Source organism: Oncorhynchus mykiss, chromosome 15 (assembly GCF_013265735.2).
Source record: "Oncorhynchus mykiss isolate Arlee chromosome 15, USDA_OmykA_1.1, whole genome shotgun sequence".
Lineage (NCBI taxonomy): Eukaryota > Metazoa > Chordata > Actinopteri > Salmoniformes > Salmonidae > Oncorhynchus > Oncorhynchus mykiss.
The window spans coordinates 44,699,718-44,722,937 of NC_048579.1; the positions used below are offsets into that span (position 1 = coordinate 44,699,718).

A 23,220-nucleotide genomic window follows, 5' to 3' on the forward strand; every position below is an offset into this window, starting at 1 on the left:
TTTCTGATGTATCAAATACTTATGTCATGCAATAAAATGCAAATTAATTACTTAAAAATCATACAATGTGATTTTCTGGATTTTTGTTTTAGATTCCGTCTCTCACAGTTGATAAAAATTACAGACCTTTACATGCTTTGTAAGTAGGAAAACCTGCAAAATCTGCAGCGTATCAAATACTTGTTCTCCCCACTGTATATTGTATTTTAATATTTTTTTCTCCCCAATTTTCATGGTATCCAATTGGTATTTACAGTCTTGTCTCTTCGCTGCAACTCCCGTACTGACTCGAGAGAATCAAAGGTCGAGAGCCGTGCATCCTCCGAAACCCAAACAAGCCGCACTGCTTCTTTACAATGCCCACTTAACCAGGAAGCCAGCCGCACCAATGTTTTGGAGGAAATTCCGTACACCTGATGACCGTGTCAGCATGCACTGCGCCCGGCCCACCACAGGAGTCGCTAGTGCACAATGGCACAAGGACATCCCTGCCGGTCAAAACCTCCCCTAACCCAGACGACACTAGGCCAATTGTGCACCACCCGTTTGGTCTGCTGGTCACAGCTGGCTGCGACAGAGCCTGGACTCGAACCCAGAATCTCTAGTGGCACAGCTAGCACTGCAATGCAGTACCTTAGACCACTGCGCCACTAGGGAGGCCCTAGCTACTATTTGTAACTGTGACGTGTGTGTCAGCCTGTCAGTCAACGTCTGTCCTCGTGCAGTTGTTATTTATACGTGCCTTCAAAATAAATGTCCCACAAGTGGTGGGAGTTAAAATATTACACAAAGGCAAGTATTCATTGGGCTTTAATTTGAATAACAAATACGTTTTTTCAAAACTTTACTATTGCATATTCTTCATGTGATTTGAGTGGCCCCCGGACCCGGTCTTTGCACAGGCCTGACCTAGACAGTCATCATGCTGGTTTCTTGTAGATTTCAGCAACCGCTGCGGCAAGGGTGTGCTTGTCAGGTTCTCTAGTATCACTTAACTGATGTTTCTGGGCTGAAGAGCATCCTGAAGACCTGCAGTATCTGAAAAACATTGTGCATCCCTATAAGTACATTTTAATTAAATAAACCATGCACTACTATGTTACAAGCAATTGGTGTACATAATTCAATAAGACATTACCAGTCCTTTTGTGTCCAAAAGCCTCAGGAATAAACTAAGGACAGTCGATGTCTCCGGGTTGCGGAGAAGGCACTGTCTTTACTGAAATGTTTCTTGCACCTTCAGCAGTATAGTCAATCTGTCACGGGTACAGTTCATAAGTGATATGGCTTCCTTGTCTAATTGGATGTTAAGGTGACTCACATTACTTCCAATGGTAGGACCTCCCTTGATTTTGACTTGTCTTGGTCTCTGAACTTTTCTCACAAGGCTTTGATGGGCTATGAACATTTTTTTGTGCCACTTATCCAGGAAGCATGTACAACATTGGCTGTCGTAGTACTGCTTCCCCCCCTAACCTGGAGCAGTAATGTAATGGTTGCATAGCAATAGATGAGTAGTCATTCCTGTACTTTGGAACAACAGTAAACATTTAGGTTTTTATCTACAAACGGAAATATAGACAATACCTGCACATTGTTTTTGTTCTGTAAATTGGAGCTTATTTTTGTTCAACAATAACTCCTGTTACTTAAGAAAGAATTAATAGCAAGTAATGCTTTAAAGTAAAACAATTGGTCCTTTGTAGCTCAGTTGGTAGAGCATGGTGCTTGTAACGCCAGGGTTGTGGGTTTGATTCCTGGAAACACCCATATTTAAAATGGATGCACGCATGACTAAGTCAAGGCATCTACCAAACGGCATATATATACAGAGAATTCCGAAAGCATTGAGACCCCTAGACATTTTCCACATTACGTTACATTGAGGAATAACAGGCCTATTAAATAACACATGTGGAATTATGTAGATAAGTGTTCAATCAAAATATCCACCTTTTGCCTCTGACAGCTTTGCACACTCTTGCCATTCTCTCAACCAGCTTCATCAGGTAGTCACCTGGAATGCATTTCAATTAACAGGTGTGCCTTGTTAAAATTACATTTGTGGAATTTCTTAATGCCATTGAGCTAATCAGTTGTGTTGTGACAAGGTAGGGGTGTTACACAGAAGTCAGCCCTATTTGGTAAAAGACCAAGTCCATATTATGGCAAGAACAGCTCAAATAAGCAAAGAGAAATGACAGTTCATCATTACTTTAAGACATGAACGTCAGTCAATATGGAAAATTGCAAGAACTTTGAAACTTTATTTAAGTGCAGTCGCAAGAACCATCAAGCACTATGATGAAACTGGCTCTCATGAGAACCGTCACAGGAAAGGAAGACCCAGAGTTAACTCTGCTGCAGAGGATAAATTAATTTGACTTAACTGCACTTAAGATTGCAGCCCAAATAAATGCTTCACAGAATTCAAAGAACAGACACATCTCAACATCAACTGTCCAGAGGAGACTGCGTGAATCAGGCCTTCATGGTCGAATTGCTGCAAATAAACTACTACTAAAGGACACTAATAAGAAGACACTTGCTTGGGCCAAGAAACACGAGCAATGGACATTAGGCCGGTGGAAATCTGTCCTTTAGTCTGATGAGTCCGAATTTTTGGTACCAACTGCCGTGTCTTTGTGAGACGCAGACTAGGTGAATTAATGATCTCGGAATGTGTGATTCCCATCATGAAGCACGGAGGAGGAGGTGTGATGGTATGGGGGTGCTTTGCTGGTGACACTGTCGGTGACTTATTTCAAATTCAAGGCACACTTAACCAGCATGGTTACCACAGTATTCTGCAGCAATACGTCATCCAATCTGGTTTGCGCTTAGCAGGACTATCATTTGTTTTTCAACAGGACAATGACCCAACACACCTCCAGGCAGTGTAAGGGCTATTTGACCAAGGATAGTGATGGAGTGCTGCATCAGATGACCTGGCCTCCACAATCACCCAACCTCAAACCAATCGAGATGGTTTGGGATGAGTTGGAGCGTAGAGTGAAGGAAAAGCAGCCAACAAGTGCTCAGCACATGTGGGAACTCCTTCAAGATTGTTGGAGAAGCATTCCTCATGAAGCTGGCTGAGAGAATGCCAAGAGTGTGCAAAGCTGTCATCAAGGCAAAGCTACTTTGAAGAATCTCAAATATAAAATATATTTAGATTTGTTTAACACTTTTTTGGTTACAACATGATTCCTTGTGTGTTTTTCATAGTTTTGATGTCACTATTATTCTTCTATTCTTCACTATTATTCTACAATGTATAAAATAGTAAAAAAAAAAAAAAAAAAACTTGACTTTTGACTGGTACTGTATATATATATTTTGGCGGCGCACAATTGGCCCGGGGTCATCTCGGTTGGGGGAGGGTTTGGCCGGGGTAGGCCGCCATTGTAAATAAGAATTTGTTCTTAACTGACTTGCCTCGTTAAATAAAAAGTGTTGTGTAAAATATTAGGATGTTAATCTATGAACAAACGATCCGAGAATACAAGAAACCCTCCAAAAAGATTTACTTTGAAAAGTCACCCATTGTATTGAAGTCACCCGTTGTCACAATACTGCACTGGAATCATTGTAGTTCTCATTTCAACATCAGTCTATAAGGGGGAAATATCTTTAGTACTTACGGCAATAGCCCAAACATTATTATGATTGATCTAATCGACTGATATGGTTCTATCTTGATGTCGCCATTCCTAAATATTTGTCTTAGTACAGCAACGTGTCAGAAACGTGTTTTTTAACCTGTATTTAAAAAAAAATCTGAAACACTATTTGATTTAGTTTCTACTTGCATATGGGCTACTTTCAGGGCAAGTAACCATTCTACATGAAAAATCCTGAATGTATCCTACAAATTATGGAAATCCTCAGCTCATCAACCCCAATGTGTGAATTTCAACTCACCTCTGTTCCATGTCCTTCCATTTTGAATGTTTAAGCTATTGCATGTAGGTTTATACCTGCACTTATTGTTTAATGTCAATAACATATCAGATAAGCTAATAGAATAGACATTTTCATGAGGGCCATGTGTCATCTTTTGACACCCGTCAGAGCATTGTTACAGTCAAGGATTGTGCCTTTTATTAAATGGGCCAGAAGGAGGAACCATCTAACTAAAACAGGGGAAATCCCAAACGTATTCTATAAGACATTTCTGTTAAATAATGTTATCAATGAAGTTGAAAGACTTACCAACTGGTTCTCTCAGGGTTGATAGTTGCGTTAGGGCCCCTCAAACTGCAGCCTTGAAAAGTAGGCCTTCTGCAAAACAATGAAAGGTTGAAGAAGTAGAGCAGACCAAAGTCAGCTAATCTAACGGCCTGTGTACGATATCTAATTTCAGTTAGCTAAGTATTCAAAATAGCATCCGTTCATTTACACATAAACACAAGTGCAGGAAATGGATACAGCTGCACACTAAATGCAGATAGACCAAAAACCTTTAGTGCAAATAAGCAACTGTCCTACGAGGCGCCATGTTACTTCTACAATATGTTAAATATTCACGTGTTCAGTTAAATCATTTAGGCTACATATATATTTCACTGAAACTAGAATAAACCAAAAGTCCAATAACACTAAAGTACTGCCGCACTCAAAACTTTGATTGAAATGCGTAAGGCATGAGCAAACAATGTCAAGATTAATAAACAGCCCCATCAGGTGGACACCGGAGCTAGCTGGTTCTAAAACCCACGTTTCTTTTTCTTCTTTAAAGCTTTGTGGCAGACGACAACTATTGGTGTATTGCCGCCACCCACTATTCCATTGCGGGGGGATAATACAAAAATACATCTGAACAACCATCCCACTCCTTCAGTCACATTCAAATCACATCCCTACAGACTCATGTGCCTGTGAGGAAGAAGCATTCATCAGGAGGTTTCCTTGCAATTCCTCACAGAAGAAAAGTTATTGATCAGCCACTCTCACAATGCCTATTGTCTGTGACTTACTCTACGTTTGTGCTGTGCACCTTCTAACATGCAACATGTCCGGATCCCTGTGTTGACAAGGAACGTCATCTCTACTCCTACTACCATTACTTCTTCAGCTTCACACCTTTCTTCTTCCACTCTTCTCAACGCCTCCGGATAGGAGACACTCTGGACAGCTCTTATTCTTGCCACCTCTGTCTCCTTCATCCTAACAGGACATTTCAAGAATTCGGGTGCATGTTCACCACCACAATTGCAGCATTTAGGCTCACCTTGCATAAAATACATACATGTAAATTATTTGGTGTCAAATGTATCCCAATACATGGGTTTGGGCATGAAGGCTCTCACAGGGAATCTCATTTAACCCAAATACACTTGAGAAGGGAGAGACTATTCATCAAAAAACAATATGTCTACCATGAGGTTCTGTCCTAACCACTTGATCCAATTCTTCACTTATATCCTTTGCATTTACTTCTAGCGCCACCCCAGAGATAACACCCTTGATTGGCAACATGCTTCGAAGATCCACCCACGACACAGACAAATCAAATTAAACTTTGTCACATGCCCCCGAATACAACAAGTGTAGACCTTAACATGAAATGCTTACTTAAAAGCCCTTTTTAAAAAATGTTATTTCACCTTTATTTAACCAGGAAGGCTAGTTGAGAACAAGTTCTCATTTACAACTGCGACCTGGCCAAGATAAAGCAAAGCAGTGCAACACAAACAACACAGAGTTACACATGGGATAAACAGACGTACAGTCAATAACACAATAGAAAAATCTGTATGCAGTGTGTGCAAATGAAGTAAGGAGGTAAGGCAATAAATAGGCCAATGGTGGCGAAGTAATTACAATTTAGCAACCAGCAGTGTAGTTCAAGAAGAGTTAAGAAAATATTGACCAAATCAACTATAGTAAAAAATTATAAAAAGTAACATAACAATAACGAGGATATATACAGGGGGTACCGGTACCGAGTCAGTGTGCGGGGGTACAGGTTAGTTGAGGCAAGCCTGTAATACGTCCAAAAGATATAAACAAAATGCTCACATTTTTATATATATATATATATATATATATATATATATAAAAATGCCTTTAAACATGAACTTTCCATGTCCCAAATACATTTTCTATGGGGCAAAATCATATTCAAACTACAAGATACGGACAACATTTAAGTAATTCATAGCTTGTAGTTGGGGGGGTAGACAGACGACCGGTAATATGTACCAAAAATATAAACAAAATGCGTCGTCAGGTCTGTGCCCTTTTTTGGGGTAAAACAAAGCATTTTCTTTGCATCGAATTATCACGTCGCTAACTTTGATCACTTTTCTTGACCGTTTCGGCAAAAATTATGCCAAATATGCTGTGTCACATATTGCACCAGTAATAGTTCTAAAAACCCAGGTCTCCGGTTCGCACGCCTTCCTTATCACAAGAGAGATCCAAAAAGAAGAGCCTTATGGCTTCAGGCCATTCGGCGAGAGGATGAGAGGGAAACTGGGACCAAGCATCTCCGTAATGGTAGCTAAATATAGGAGATTAAGCAAACAACTCCAATGATCTGGCTGCTTCTGAGGATTTGTTTAGCTAGGTAAATTGTACCAAATACAAAAACGTACGTTTATTTCAATTATTTCAGGGTTCCACGTAAATGACCATCTACATCCAGACTACGTGCCAAATATTTCCCCCACCGAAAGGAATCTTGTGTAACAGTTGTTAAAGTACTTTGTGAATTTCACTAGGTTCATATGTCGTGTTGATTTGTTATTATGCATGCCTGCATCCTGGGAGAAGGGGAGTGTGTACTTACGTGTTGCCCTGCGTGCTCAAATAATTTTCATGCACTTTGAGAGGTTGGCCCGCTTTTTCTGTCTTCAGAATTTTTTTATTATAAGCACAAAGTCATACACAGTGTTTTGTTCATGAATAATGTTGTCTATTTAGAGGTTACTCATAAGTGGATGGTATTGTTAAGATGTAATTGTACTTTTTAGGATGATATCAACATTCTGAATTCAACATGTGGTTAATAGCTAGCTAAGGTATCAGCAGGTTATTTATTGTATGTGTGAACGATGGCTAGCTCCTCGAATGATCCCAGTGATTCCTATTGTGCATCTGTTGTAGAAAGAGGCGACGATTCGCGGAACATATGTGCTCTACAAATGTTTTATTCTCTTTTGGATGCAGGATGCTGAGAGTGAGTTCTGTTTGATACAAACTACCTGATCTCCAAAGTCCCCGTCTATAGTCTCAATCAACCACATACAACCCAGAGTTACAGCGGTGCAGTACAGCACCGGTTACATTGGTGCCTTCTAGACCCGGATTCATCGTTGATCGACGTCAGCTCAATCACCGGGGCGCTGCTGCTCTTGAGACTCTGTTGACATCATTGAGGTACTCTTGCCGCCTTGTGGCAAAAGCGGAACTGCAGTATATTTTCTTTCCTGACTTTTTCTGAAAACGATGTATTGAGAGCGCTGTTTATGGTTAACTAACATAGAAGTGTGTTCATCAACAGACATTTTAACCTAACTTTAGTGGCATGGCATTTTATAATGGTGATGACAAACCCAAATTCACTGCTGGAAGGGGGAGGTTTTTCTCATACCCCATGTAAAGTGTGTAGGTGCAGTAGGTTCCCCCATGTTTTGCTCCACAAAAAATTGGCTGATAGCCCTTCATCTAGTGTTAATCCAAACACCCCTGTAGATGGCCTAGCTGAGCTGGTCACTCAGCCAGCCCGGGAAATAGGGAGCTCCATTAGGGAAGAACTACAGAGTGGCAGGTCCAGTACTTATGAGCCACCCGTAAGTACAGAGAAGATAAGTGATCATCATTCAGAGTCAGTAGAATATGTAGACCTCAGTAAAAATTAAGTTAATCATGCAATCAGACATGAAGGAACCTCCTACATATAGAGGAGATGGTACAGACAAATGCTCCATTCATGAATGGGAGGAGTTGATGAGAATGTACTTGATGAGGAAGGGATGTACTGTTGGGGAACAATCGGATGAGATGATTAGTCGATTATCTGGCAAAACAAGAGACATGGTAAAGATACATTTATGCAATGAGACAACTGTTGATTCTACAGAGAAGCCAGAGATTGTATTTGACATTTTGAAACAGAATTTCAGCGAATTGGCCTATTCATGCATGCCTTTGGCTGATTTTTACAATACTAAACCTGTACCCGGAGAGACTGTTATGGAGTATTGGGTTCGATTGAACAAGGCCGTAGATGTTGCTGACAAGGGCCTTAAGAGACAAGGTAAGAAGATTGACAACTCCAACTCCGATGTCGCCAGGATGTTTGTAACATACTGCCCTGACCCCAAACTGGCAGCAGTATTCCAATACAAGTCTGCTGAGAAATGGACTGAGAGTGAATTACAGGAGAGAATCTATGATCATGAACGCAGCAGAAAGGCCACCATGTGTCAATCTACCTCTGTATCCTCAAAGCAAGTAACAGTACATCCCCAGATAACTCCGTTTGAAGGCGGGGTCAATGCTGATGCGTGCAGTGACACTTCTCTCACATTATTCTCCAAACAAGATGGTATCGAGAGACTCGTTCACCTGCTTGAACATACATTAGAGAAGAGCATTGAGCAGACATTGACAAGTGTCACAAGATAGAAGGGACAGCAAGTTGATGGCATGATTGGGACAGTGAGGCTCACTCAAGCTGTGACTCTTTCGCCCAAGACTGAACACTTAGTTTGGGGTAACCTGCCTAAAAATGTGGCATTGTCTCCAGGCAGCACTGTAATAGTCGAGCTTAACAGGTCAAAGGTCATGCCCAGAAACATACTTGTGGGTAGAGTTATTACGCAATTTGGGGAGATGGCTTGGTCCCTTTAAAGGTAGTAAATTGTTCTGACTAGAGGTCGACCGATTTATGATTTTAATACCGATGCCGATTATTGGAGGACCAAAAAAGCCGATACCGATTAATCGGTCGATTAAATTTTTTTTTTTTTAAATTAAAAAAAATTGTAATAATGACAATTACAACAATACTGAATTAACACTTAATTTGATACATCAATAAAATCAATTTAGCCTCAAGTAGATAATGAACATGTTCAATTTGGTTTAAATAATGCAAAAACAAAGTGTTGGAGAAGAACGTAAAAGTGCAATATGTGCAATATAAGAAAGCTAACGTTTCAGTTCCTTGCTCAGAACATGAGAACATATGAAAGCTGGTGGTTCCTTTTAACATGAGTCTTCAATATTCCCAGTTAAGAAGTTTTAGGTTGTAGTTATTATCCGAATTATAGGACTATTTCCCTCTATACCATTTGTATTTCATTAACCTTTGACTATTGGATGTTCTTATAGGCACTTTAGTATTGCCAGTGTAACAGTATAGCTTCCGTCCCTCTGCTCGCTCCTCCCTGGGCTCGAACCAGCAACACAACGACAACAGCCACCACATCGAAGTGTTACCCATGCAGAGCAAGGGAAACAACCACCCCAAGGCTCAGAGCGAGTGAAGTTTGAAGCGCTATTAGCGCGCGCTAACTAGCCAGCCATTTCCCTTCGGTCACACCAGCCTCATCTCGGGAGTTGATAGGTTTTAAGTCATAAACAGGGCAATGCTTGACGCACAAGAAGAGCTGCTGGCAAAACGCACGAAAGTGCTGTTTGAATTCATGTTTACGCGCCTGCTTCTGCCTACCACCGCTCAGTCAGATACTTAGATATTTGTATGCTTGTATGCTCAGTCAGATTATATGCAACATAGGACATCAACCATGTGTAGTTAACTAGTGATTATGATTGATTTTTTATAAGATAAGTTTAATGCTAGCAACTTACCTTGGCTTACTGCATTTGCGTAACAGGCAGTCTCCTTGTGGAGTGCAACGAGAGAGGCAGGTCATTATTGCATTGGACTAGTTAACTGTAAGGTTGCAAGATTGGGTCCCCCGAGCTGACAAGGTGAAAATCTGTCTTTCTGCCCCTGAACGAGGCAGTTAACCCACCGTTCCTAGGCCGTCATTGCCTAGTTAGATATAGTAAAACCAACCCTTATAAATGCAGTGTTAATCTTATGTCTTACTCAAACTCATTTTGCAAGCTTATGATATTTGCCCTTACTCATATTACTTGTCTTAACCCAAAATAGATTTACTCCAATATCTACATTGTATTTAAAATGACATGTAGACAAACAAATTTATCTTGATTTTCGTATGCAGTTTTACAGAAATGTTAGCAGAAATTAACATTTCTGAAATCAGCAGATCTTTCACTTATTTAAGTTAACTTCAACCCTGTTACTTTATTTGGCAGCTAAGCACTTATCATTTATTTATTTAACTTAAAAGAGCCTTGCAGTCCATCTTTTGGGTATTTTTTTTACCAGTTTCCATTTACCAGTACAAAAAGCATGGTCTTCAAACTATGGAAGATGGCAAGACCAGGATAGTGAAAAGCCCTTGGGAGGGGGGTAACCCTGTGGTAAAGTCTACGGACTGGTGGGACCAGGGGCGGCTGGGGATGGGCAGAGGTTAGAGCAACCCAGTCGGTCGCTGTTGCTTTGGGCACGGGTGGAGCAGGCCATAACGAAGGATCGATCTCACATCCTCAATCATGTTGGGCCACCAGAATTTCCGCATCAGGAAGTCCAGTGTCCGATTAACTCCTGGATGCCCAGTTCATTTAGAGGAGTGTCCCCATTGTAGTACTCAGGAACGGGCTGACCGCGGAACAGTCTGTTCGTGGGACACCTGCCGGGGTCATGGTCTGGGCTTGTCGGACAGTGGTCTTAATACTCCATATCACAGGGGCCACAATGCGGGAGCTGGGGATGATGAGCTCGGAGTCCCTCTCCTCATTAGAGACATTGTGTTGGCGGGACAGGGCGTCTGCTTTCTGAGTCTTGGATCCCGGGCGATAGCCTTGTGTGAAGTTGAACCTGTTGAAGAACAGAACCCACCTAGCCTGGCAAGCGTTCAACCTCTTGGCTTCTTGAATGGAGACCAAGTTCTTATGGTCTGTCCAGATCACAAAATGATGAGGTGCCCCCTCCAACCAGTGTCTACACCCCTCAAGGGCCCACTTAAATGCCAAAAGCTCAAAGTTACGTATTAAACACCTGTTAAAATGGGAAAACCCAAGGAGCCGTTGGACTTGTTTGAGTGAAGCGGGACGGGGCCAGTCGGTGACCACCCTCACCTTTACTGGGTCCATTTGGATGCTAGCAGTAGAGATGTGGCCCAGTAAAGAAACTTGGGATATATGTAACTCACAATCTGATATATAGTTGACTCTGCAGGAGGCAACTCAGGACGTGCAGGATGTGCTCCGGAAGGGTCTTGGAGAAGGTAAACAAAGAGAAACCGATTCAACATATCCCTAAGCGTGTCATTGACCAATGCTTGGAAAACTGCCAGTGAGTTCAATAATCCGAAGGGCATGATTAAATACCCGAGTGGCCACTCTGGGTAATGAAGGCAGTCTTTGGTGGAGGTCTTCGGCATTTAGTAAGCAGTTCTTATCCCAGTCTAGTAAGTGTCCAGTGGACCAGGAGAATTGTGGGTAATGTAGCACTAGCCAGGGTAAGAGGGTTCTCAGGAGCAGTAATCAACAGAAAACTAAGCGTGTGAGTGGTTCACCCCAACCTGCAGTAGAATGGGCTTTGTCTGATATTCTCCCTGGCTGGAGCTGATGGGGCATCCATTGAGGGCTTGAATCTGCAGAGGGATGGGACATTTCATGCAGGGGATTTGTAATTCCCTGTCGAAGTACTGGTCAATGAAATTATCCGTGGCCCTGAAGTCCACGAAGGCTTGAATGTGGTGCTAACGGTTGTTCCAATGGAGGGTTGTGGGTAGTGTCAGATGTTGACCGGGTTGCTGGGGTGTAACTGCACAGCTCGTCAGGGTCTCCCCTTGTCCTGGTGAGACCCGGCGTTTCCCGTCAACTCTGGTCATGTAGAACGGAGATGGCCGAGACCTCTGCAGTAGAGGCAGCAGCCGTCGCGCATGCGCCTGTTATTTTCCTGTGGGCTCAGACGTGTGCGTCATAGCTGCATGGGCTCCTCAATGCTGGGCTCGGGAGATGCTGGGCTTGGGTTGCTCCGGAAACCGGGATACGGGGGTGGTGTCAAAAAGGTGCTGTCTCACATGTTCTTGGATGCAGTTAATCCTGGCGGCCAGCGTTATCAGGGACTCAAGGTCTTCTCCCAGTTCCTGAGTGGCCAGTTCATCCTTGATGGAGTTAGACAGACCCTGGTGGAAAGCGGTGACAAGTGCCTCAGTATTCCACTCAATCTCGGCGGCGAGGGTGCGGAACTCAATGGCGAAGTCAGCCACTGCTCTGACCCCTTGGCAGAGATTGAACAGTCGGCTTACCGCTTCTCGTCCGCCGACTGGGTGGTTGAAGACTTGTGCCAGATCGGCAGTGAAAACTAATATGGAGCTGCAGGATTGTGGCTGCTGTTCCCACACCGCCGTTGCCCACGCCAGGGCCTTGCCCGAGAGTAGAGAGATGATGCAGGCGATCATGGCCCGATCGGTGTGGAACGAGGAGGACTGTAGCCCGAACACCAGAGAGCACTGAGTGAGGAACCCCTTGCATTCTCCTGGGTGGCCGTCATAACGCTTGTGGGCTGGGATCTTGGGTTCCCGGTGCAGGTTCCCTGGAGGAACTATGGCGACATCTGTAGCACTGGGCGATGAGACTTGGACATTGGCTCCTCCTGGGTTAGGGTTGGGCCGTGGTTGGAGGGAATCGGTAAGTGCCCAGAGGGTCTCTGATATTTGGGAGAGTTGTTCTTGTTCTTGTTCTTTTTTAACAGGGAAATCATGAGTAAATAGCACACACCTGAGAGTCGTTAATGTCTCTAGGACGGTCTCTGCCGCCCTCTGGTGACAGGTGGAACCATGACAGATTTTTTTATGTTATTACTGAAGGCTGTCTTATATAAGGATGTCCAATGCACTTACTTTTTACCCCAATCCTTTTAATCTTCAGATGTCATTTGGTTGTGAATGTTTTGTTATGTTACTGAAGTCTGTCTTGTATAAAGATGTCCAATGCACTTTCTTTAAAGGGCCTGTGTCTCCTAATGCACATGAGGCGAGTCTGTCGGGACGGGGTATTTGAAATTCAAAAACTGGAACAAACCCCATGTTCCATTGAATATTGTTAAATATTGTTTATGTTAAATATTGTAATATTGTATGTGAGCAGTTTTCTTCTAAGCAGATGAACTGAGCAGAACATTTGTTTACCCTTTGTATATTTCCATGTTGAAAAAAACATTCACAATTTATTTGGATAGTTTGACCATCTTTGTGTAATCAAATGGAACTATCTGTTGATATGCAACTGCTTTACGGTAAGTGTTAAGTTTAGGTTTAGGATATGGGCAGGGTTGCACATTTTGGGGAATATTCAGAGGTGGAAACTTTCTGTGAGAATTAACGGGAATTAATTAATTAATAATATATGGGAATTAACAGAAATATATGCAAATTAATATTAACACCATTTAAATGTAGATGTTTTTTGCATTGGATATATTTTTTATTTTTACCCCTTTTTCTCCCCAATTTCGTGGTATCCAATTGTTGTAGTACTATCTTGTCTCATTGCTACAACTCCCGTACGGGCTCGGGAGAGACGAAGGTTGAATGTCATGCGTCCTCCGATACACAACCCAACCAGCCGTACTGCTTCTTAACACAGCGCGCATCCAACCCGGAAGCCAGCCGCACCAATGTGTCGGAGGCTACACCGTGCACCTGGCAACCTTGGCTAGCGCGCACTGCGCCCGGCCCGCCACAGGAGTCGCTGGTGCGCGATGAGACAAGGAGATTCCTACCAACAAATCCCTCCCTAAACCGGACGACACTAGGCGTGAACCCAGGGACTCTGATGGCACAGCTGGCGCTGCAGTACAACGCCCTTAACCACTGCGCCACCCGGGAGGCCGCATTGGATATATTTACCATATCATATGGAGACAGAAACAAACATTTTACCTTATCATAAGTATACATAATTGGACATTTTAAAATCCTTCCAATAGAAAAAAACAACAATTTAGTTACGAATTGAACGTTAATTAAATTAGTTGACTCTTCACATAGGATTATTTCACTGAACAACAAAATAAAGGGAATATTGAATGATCCATCGCAGATCCCAAAAACCTTTTCAACATACATCTGTAAAATGATAGTCCAGAAACTAAACTATTTGCCAGGATTGCCACCAATTTTTCACCCCTTATATTGGTCAGCCTGTTGTGTGCTTAGGTGTGTGTGTTCTCGAACAAGGACCAGTTGCGCTCTGAAGCGGCTGATGTTGGTGGAATTTGGAGGAAACAGGGGAAAGAGCCTCAGATCCACAAAGTCCCTTTCACCAGGTGGCTGATGAGATATGTTGGCACAACTGCCATATTGCATCTCCATCCCAAAGCCCTTGCTTGGAAGTGTACTTCGCCAGACTGCCAAGAACCTTGCCTAGTATTTAGAGCGTTGGACTAGTAACCGAAAGGTTGCAAGATCGAATCCCCGAACTGACAAGGTACAAATCTGTCGTTCTGCCCCTGAACAAGGCAGTTAACCCACTGTTCCTAGGCCGTCATTGAAAATAAGAATTTGTTCTTAACTGACTTGCCTAGTTAAATAAAGGTAATAAATAAATAAATAGAGGCCAAGGTGGCGAGACATGGTAGTGATGACACCATAGGCCTTGTTGATCTCCACACCAGACAGGATGCTCTTGCCAGCATACTTGGGGTCCAACATGTACGCTGCGGCGTGTATTGGATTCAGGCAGAAGTCTTCAGGCTTTTTGATGTATTCAGAACTGCAGTTTCCTCTGCTTGGAGCAACAGTGAAGTGGGCAGGGCAGTACGGATCTGCAAGCAGAGTCTGAACATCAGACAGGATGGCATTGTCTCCCTCAATCCGCGCAATGGCTACTGCTATAGGTTTCAGGAGTTTCAGGCTGCTTGCCACTCTCTCCCAAAATACATCTTCCAGGAGGGTCCTCTTGATGGTGTTGTCCATATCGGCAGACTGTGATATGGCCATTTCTTGGAGAGACTCCTTCCACTCCAGGAGACTGTCAAACATAATGACAACACCACCCCAATGGGTGTTGCTGGGCAGCTTCAATGTAGATTGCTGCTATAACTTGATGACACTTCACATACCTAACCATTTCCTTGGCTCTCTTATAGAATGTATCCATTGTTTTCAGTGCCATGATGTCTTTGAGGAGCAGATTCAATGCATGAGCAGCACAGCCAATAGGTGTGATGTGAGGGTAGGACTCCTCCACTTTAGACCAAGCAGCTTTCATGTTTGCAGCATTGTCTGCCACCAGTGCAAATACCTTCTGTGGGCCAAGCTCATTGATGACTGCCTTCAGCTCATCTGCAATTTAGAGACCGGTGTTTCTGTTGTCCCTTGTGTCTGTGCTCTTGTAGAATACTGGTTGAGGGGTGGAGATGATGTAGTTAATTATTCCATGCCCACGAACATTCGACCACCCATCAGAGGTGATTGCAATACAGTTGCATACACAGCTCAAGCAAGACATTCATCAGCATTTCTCTATGTTCCACCATTAAGTCAAAATAACTTCTGATTCCAGGAGAACCATGAGCTGTTGCTATCAATAAGGTGTCTGATTCATCATTTTCACCTCGAATAGAAGTAGAGGGACTTTTGTCAGAGGTTGCTTGTTGTGAGCGCTGAGGGAACTTTATCCACTTGGCCAGATGATTCTGCATATTTGTTGCATTCTTCCATATGATTTGGCACAGTATTTGCAGATGTACACAGCTTTTCATTCTACATTAGCTGCAGTGAAATGTGGCATTTAACTGTAAAGATTAGAAAAAAATGTGTAAAGAAATAACAAATTCAATTCCATGTACAGATATAAAATATATTCACCCCACCCAGTATTGTAATCAAAACTTACCAGAAAGCATGGGGCGGCAGGGTAGCCTAGAGCGTTGGACTAGTAACCGGAAGGTTGTAAGTTCAAACCCCCGAGCTGACAAGTTACAAATCTGTCGTTCTAGGCTGTTCCTAGGCCGTCATTGAAAATAAGAATTTGTTCTTAACTGACTTGCCTAGTTAAATAAAGGTAAAAAAAAATAATTTAAAAAATGTAGTCCTTGACTCAGACAGTGTAGTATTGTGGGCTCAATAGCATCTCATTAGTGTGCAAGATCTTTAGAATGCACTGCACATGTGATGGAAGAATGCATTGTGCATGCAGGTGGTTGCAATTCCATTGAATTGGGGATAGTTTAACCAAAATATGCTACAAGACTTATGCGTATCCCACAAAAAAAGGCTCACTGTTATAAACAAAGTTTTTTGATGAATTTAAGCAAAATCCCCCAAATTCCCAGGCATTTTCCCATGGAGAATTTCCGGAATAATTACGGAAATTTACCGGAAAGTTTCCGACCCTTTGCAACCCTAGATATGTGTTAAGGTTAGGGTAAGCGTTAAATTTAGAGTTAGGATAACGGTTGGGGTTAGGGTTAATGGATGGTTAGTTGAAATGTTGACAGTTATTGAACATCTACAAACCATCTACTTGGGAGACTATTCAAATGAAGTGATACCAAAGAAATGTTAGTTGTCCAAAATGCATTATGTTTGTTACAGGATATTTTGTATCATATCCAGAGCACTTTATTTTACCTGTAGAAGACTACAACACATTTTTTGTTATTTTTTTTTTTACCTTCAATTCCACTCAAGGCAGCCGGCTGTAATGAAGCCTCACTGAGGCATTTCAAAATCGTCCCCTAAACCCAAAGCACTTGTGGAGATCTGAGAGAATTTGATTGGTATACACAATATGGTGTAAATTCCACCTAGTGGGGCAAGGTCAAGCTATACCAGTTGACGCACCTGTCAATTCCTCTCAGATCTCCACAAGTGCATAGGACAGGGTTTAGGGGATGAGTTTTGATTGGGTCACTTCTCTTGGATGTAAAAAACATTGAGACAAAACCTTTCACAGTTAAACATTTATTGAATAGTACAGCTGCTTTGGAATGGTTGAATGGATAGCATGTGCTATAATCCTTTTCTACCCTGCTTATTGTAATGTTGCATAGTAAATGCTTTGCTTTGAAATGACTGTCTGCAGACTTTTGAATGGTAGACCTAGTGTAAATCCTTTAACACTGGCCTAGTGTTAAAATCACACTCTGTATTACATGCACTATACAGTGCCTTGCGAAAGTATTCGTCCCCCTTGATCTTTGCGACATTTTGCCACATTTCAGGCTTCAAACATAAAGATATAAAACTGTATTTTTTTGTGAAGAATCAACAACAAGTGGGACACAATCATGAAGTGGAACGACATTTATTGGATATTTCAAACTTTTTTAACAAATCAAAAACTGAAAAATTGGGCGTGCAAAATTATTCAGCCCCTTTACTTTCAGTGCAGCAAACTCTCTCCAGAAGTTCAGTGAGGATCTCTGAATGATCCAATGTTGACCTAAATGACTAATGATGATAAATACAATCCACCTGTGTGTAATCAAGTCTCCGTATAAATGCACCTGCACTGTGATAGTCTCAGAGTTCCGTTAAAAGCGCAGAGAGCATCATGAAGAACAAGGAACACACCAGGCAGGTCCGAGATACTGTTGTGAAGAAGTTTAAAGCCGGATTTGAATACAAAAAGATTTCCCAAGCTTTAAACATCCCAAGGAGCACTGTGCAAGCGATAATATTGAAATGGAAGGAGTATCAGACCACTGCAAATCTACCAAGACCTGGCCGTCCCTCTAAACTTTCAGCTCATACAAGGAGAAGACTGATCAGAGATGCAGCCAAGAGGCCCATGATCACTCTGGATGAACTGCAGACATCTACAGCTGAGGTGGGAGACTCTGTCCATAGGACAACAATCAGTCGTATATTGCACAAATCTGGCCTTTATGGAAGAGTGGCAAGAAGAAAGCCATTTCTTAAAGATATCCATAAAAAGTGTTGTTTAAAGTTTGCCACAAGCCACCTGGGAGACACCAAACATGTGGAAGAAGGTGCTCTGGTCAGATGAAACCAAAATTAAACTTTTTGGCAACAATGCAAAACGTTATGTTTGGCGTAAAAGCAACACAGCTGAACACACCATCCCCACTGTCAAACATGGTGGTGGCAGCATCATGGTTTGGGCCTGCTTTTCTTCAGCAGGGACAGGGAAGATGGTTAAAATTGATGGGAAGATGGATGGAGCCAAATACAGGACCATTCTGGAAGAAAACCTGATGGAGTCTGCAAAAGACCTGAGACTGGGACGGAGATTTGTCTTCCAACAAGACAATGATCCAAAACATAAAGCAAAATCTACAATGGAATGGTTCAAAAATAAACATATCCAGGTGTTAGAATGGCCAAGTCAAAGTCCAGACCTGAATCCAATCGAGAATCTGTGGAAAGAACTGAAAACTGCTGTTCACAAATGCTCTCCATTCAGCCTCACTGAGCTCGAGCTGTTTTGCAAGGAGGAATGGGAAAAAATGTCAGTCTCTTGATGTGCAAAACTGATAGAGACATACCCCAAGCGACTTACAGCTGTAATCGCAGCAAAAGGTGGCGCTACAAAGTATTAACTTAAGGGGGCTGAATAATTTTGCACGCCCAATTTTTCAGTTTTTGATTTGTTAAAAAAGTTTGAAATATCCAATAAATGTCGTTCCACCTCAAGATTGTGTCCCACAAGTTGTTGATTCTTCACAAAAAAATACAGTTTTATATCTTTATGTTTGAAGCCTGAAATGTGGCAAAAGGTCGCAAAGTTCAAGGGGGCCGAATACTTTCGCAAGGCACTGTATATACAAAAGTATGTGGACACCCCTTCAAATGAGTGGATTCGGCTATTTCAGCCACACCCGATGCTGACAGATGTATAAAATCGAGCAGACATCCATGCAACCTCCATATACAAACATTGGCAGTAGAATGGCCAGAAGGCCCATTCATTCTAATTATATGGTTGGTACAGTATGCCCATATAGACTGCTCTTAATAATCATGTATTGTTTCTGGTGCATTTGGACCTTGTACCTCTCCCTCCCTCCACTGAAAGAGTGGCTGGATTACATGCTAATCCCATTATGCTGTTGGTGACATGTGAGCACAGATGAATACAGATTAGGAGCAGAGCGTCAGGTTTCATATACACTTAGGCCTAGTATGAACACACACTTGTCTGTCTCCATTGAGGAATAACATTACCATCTCTCAGCCAGACGCTGGGGTTTTGTGACGGTATGTGTGTCTGTGTGTGATGTTGTTTCAATCAATAATGTAACAGTACAGCTATGGGATTTGTTTTAGTTTTCAGTATTGCTAAATTTGATCTCCCTTCCTTAATATGTATTTCCCTCATTTACCCTCAGTTCCATAGAAGTGTTTGGCGAAGATACAGGAGAGATGCTGCTCTCTTTAGCCTGGCCTGTCCATCAGCTGGCCTTGGTGTAGCCTGAACCGTGTACCAAAGGTCTGTTTTGGGAAAGAGATGACTGATGGCTGAATGAATGTTTAACCCACTGTGCCAATGGGGATGCCAGTGTCTGTGTACATGGAGAGGTGAAGGACCTGATAGGTTAGTGTGATGGTGGGTTCACAAACACAAAGAGAGAAGCGCAATATACTGAGCAGTAGAGAGTGGAGGAAAGAGAGAGGGGAAAAAAGACAAAAGTCAAGATTGAGACTGTAGAGTCTAACAAGAATTGAGAGAGAACATCATTGAGAGAGAGAGAACATCATTCGTCAGGTGTTGTGTTGTCCTTTCCTGACAAAGTGGCCAGAATTATTATCACAGTCGTAGCAAGCTAGAGTAACAATCCATCTGGAGTGTTTGAAAAGTGGCTACCGAGTGTTATGGTGAGGAACATGGATTCAATCAAGTTACCAGTCAGTCGGCAGGTCAGTCTTTGCTAACCAGTGTGTCAGAGAGAGAGAGAGAGAGAGAGAGAGAGAGAGAGAGAGAGGCTGGGTGTGAGTAAGCAGTTATCACAGGATTGGAACTGGTTCTATGGCAAGTTACAGTCAAAGAGAGAGCCGCGAGCTTAGAGGATTGTAACGGGCAACAGTACCGTAATAGCAATCGTGTTTGTAGTAGAAGAGAGTGTTGTGTTAGTGTGGGGAAAGAGGACCAGTGAGAGTGTATGAGTTAAAAATACAGAGAGCGGGAGTTAACTGAAATAGCAGCAAGAGGGTATATCATTATCATCATCAGTCCACCATGGCGTCAGCTGCTCTAGAACTGATGGGCTTCTTCATGGGTCTGCTAGGCATGCTGGGTACCCTGGTGTCCACAGTGCTTCCCTACTGGCGGACATCTGCCCACATCGGGTCCAACATCGTCACTGCCGTGGACAATATGAAGGGCCTCTGGATGGAGTGTGTCTACCAGAGCACCGGAGCCTTCCAGTGTGAGACCTACAACTCCATGCTGGCCTTACCCTCAGACCTCCAGGCCTCCCGGGCCCTGATGGTGGTCTCCGTGGTCTTTTCCGTCCTGGCCGTCGTCATCTCCACCGTGGGCATGCAGTGTACCATTTGCATGGAGGGCTCCTCGGCTAGAGGCCGAGTGGCCGGTACTGGGGGAGGCCTCTTCCTCACCGCGGGGTTCCTGGCTCTGATCCCGGTGTCGTGGACCACCCACGAGGTTGTCCAGACCTTCTACCAAGCCAACCTGCCCAGCAGCTTGAAGTACGAGCTGGGGGACTGTCTGTACGTGGGGCTGGCCGCCGCCCTGCTCTCCATGCTGGGCGGGGGGCTGCTGTGTGTCTCCTGCTGTGAGAAGGCGGATGGGGGGCGCCGTGGAGGGAGGAGGCACGGCGGAGGGTACCCCTACCCAGCCCCGGGCATGGGGGTAGGCACTGGGAGGGCCAGGACCAGCTCACAGACCTATAGGAACCCAACGCTACAGATGGGGGTGAACGCTGCCACCAAGGCAGCGACCCTGGCAAGGAGTCACACCAGCACTACTACCCAGTCCAGCACCCCCGCCCAGGGGGCCAAGAAAGACCCACGCCGCAACCCTGCGGTGGGCTACGATGTCACTGGGTACGTCTGATCGTGTTCAGGCCAATGTTAACATTCACACACACATCACGCTGTCTCTTCTATACAGTATGTGGTGCAGAGCATGACCACCCCAACAACTTGCTAAGGTAACTGACTGTGTTATCTTTTACAATTAACTGATCAGGGGACTTTTAGTGCCACACTACCGTATAGGAAGACTTTTGGCTCCTCGCAATGGAAATCAGAGAGACTTGTAGTGCTTGACCACGCATACAGTACTGTAGTGACTGAACGAGTATGTTTTATACACCCTTTGATAGATTTACTATTGAAAATGGATTTATTGCAGGAACATGTCTTGATATGATTACTCTGAGGCGTTCGCTCCATCTCTATTTTTTTGCTCTACGACCCCCACAAGCCTCGTCTGAAGGTAGCCCGGTACCAGTTGAAAAAATTAATAGAAGTATGTAACGGTGGTTTAGTGCCCCAGAAAACGTGTTAAATATTGCAAAAGAAAATACGCATGTATAATCATTTCCTGATCTGTCTTATATCTCTCAGATGCAGGACAGACACTTCAAAACAAATGTCCTTTTGATATTTTTTTCTGTTTTTCCATGTATGAATCTGTTATTCAATGCATTTCTATGGGCTAATAGCAGTAAAGCCAAATTCAATGTTTCATAAAAAAATATATAAAATAAATATGTTTTTATACCTAAATGGGTTCTAGAATTCAAAATCAAATAACTAAATGATCCATGGTATGACCATCTTAAAACAATTCCATATGTTAGCTTAGTAGAACCCCCCCCCCCTCAACCCCCCCTAGACTCTTGTGAATTATAATCATTGACAAATGTTCATTATCAATTACTATGTTAGCTAATCTCTACATGTTTCTTTTGATTGATAATCATTAATGTGAAAGTTGAAAGGCTTTCTTCTGTTTTGCATAATGTTTCATGTGATTTAACACTACTGATTGTTTTTTTCATATTAAGACCTGTTTACAAATAATTGCAACACTTTCTAAACAGAACTTCTATTTTCCAAAGATATTTGCCGTCAAAATAGTAAAGAAAAATGCAAGTGATTTAACGAAATAAAATGTATTTTGATCTTCATTAGAACCGTCAGTCATTTTCAGTTTATTACAGATGAAGCCCAAGGACCGCTTATTAACCTGAATGTTATCTACTGCATCTCTGTTGTAGAGGGACCCTTATGTCCCATCCCATTCCAAAACAGATGAGCCATGAACGATGATGAAAGACAAACAAGAAGGAATGATGGGCACAAATAAACCCAAAACAAGCAACAAAGACAAACTCCCCTCTAATCGATAGGTAGTTAGTTTCGGTGTTGGTGACAGGAGTGAGGTACTTGGGGAGGTTGAGGTGATCTGACAGATGATTTGAAAACAGGTCACTTTGGCTGTTGTCCACAAGTAGACAGACAAGACCGCTGTTTCCTTGTATTGGTGGGAAAGCAACGCAACTGTATGTGGTGTTTAATGACCCCTAAAACGACCTCTAAAAAGACTGCTGTAAACTGACACCCCTGGACTTTAACCTTGATTGAGCAGTATTGTGCACGGCTTAACACACACTTCTGCTGGGGGAAAAACAAACCTAACACACATTCTCCCCATACATACAGTATGTATCACTTAAATCGTATCTTTTCAATGAGTTTTAAAAATGGCCTACTACTAGTCATATATGTACCTTATCTGACCATTATCATTGCAACATGAGAAGAAAAAGGTTCCTTGCTCTGTGGAAAAAGGAGAGGAGAATATCATGGAAAGATCTCCTCTACAACTCTCTCAAGTGGCTACTCTGCCCTCTACAGTTCCAAAACAGGTTCCAAAGGCAGATTATGGCGAACAGGAAAGTGAGTGCAAGGCAAAACCACTCACAATGAGCAGTGAGGTACAGGGACATCTAGTGACTCACCAGAGGAATGACACCCACTCACAATGAGCAGTGAGGTACAGGGACGTCTAGTGACTCACCAGAGGAATGACACCCACTCACAATGAGCAGTGAGGTACAGGGACGTCTAGTGACTCACCAGAGGAATGACACCCACTCAGAATGAGCAGTGAGGTACAGGGACGTCTAGTGACTCACCAGAGGAATGACACCCACTCACAATG

The 23,220-nt window shown here is 42.9% G+C and overlaps 1 protein-coding gene and 1 long non-coding RNA gene across 2 annotated transcripts; one reads left to right on the top strand and one right to left on the bottom strand.

Annotated features, from left to right (window-relative positions):
• Positions 1–720: 720 nt before the first annotated feature.
• On the bottom strand, positions 721–6,754 carry LOC110490843. Its single transcript, XR_002468763.2, has 3 exons — positions 6,208–6,754; positions 4,216–4,284; positions 721–1,038 (listed from the first exon to the last, which is right to left on the bottom strand). It is a non-coding gene; the product is annotated as an uncharacterized LOC110490843 (long non-coding RNA).
• A 12,828-nt stretch (positions 6,755–19,582) lies between these two features.
• Positions 19,583–22,027, top strand: cldn2 (claudin 2). Its single transcript, XM_021563311.2, has one exon. The coding sequence runs from the start codon at positions 20,266–20,268 to the stop codon at positions 21,100–21,102; it is 837 nt and encodes a 278-aa protein (XP_021418986.2). The 5' UTR covers positions 19,583–20,265; the 3' UTR covers positions 21,103–22,027.
• Positions 22,028–23,220: the final 1,193 nt, after the last annotated feature.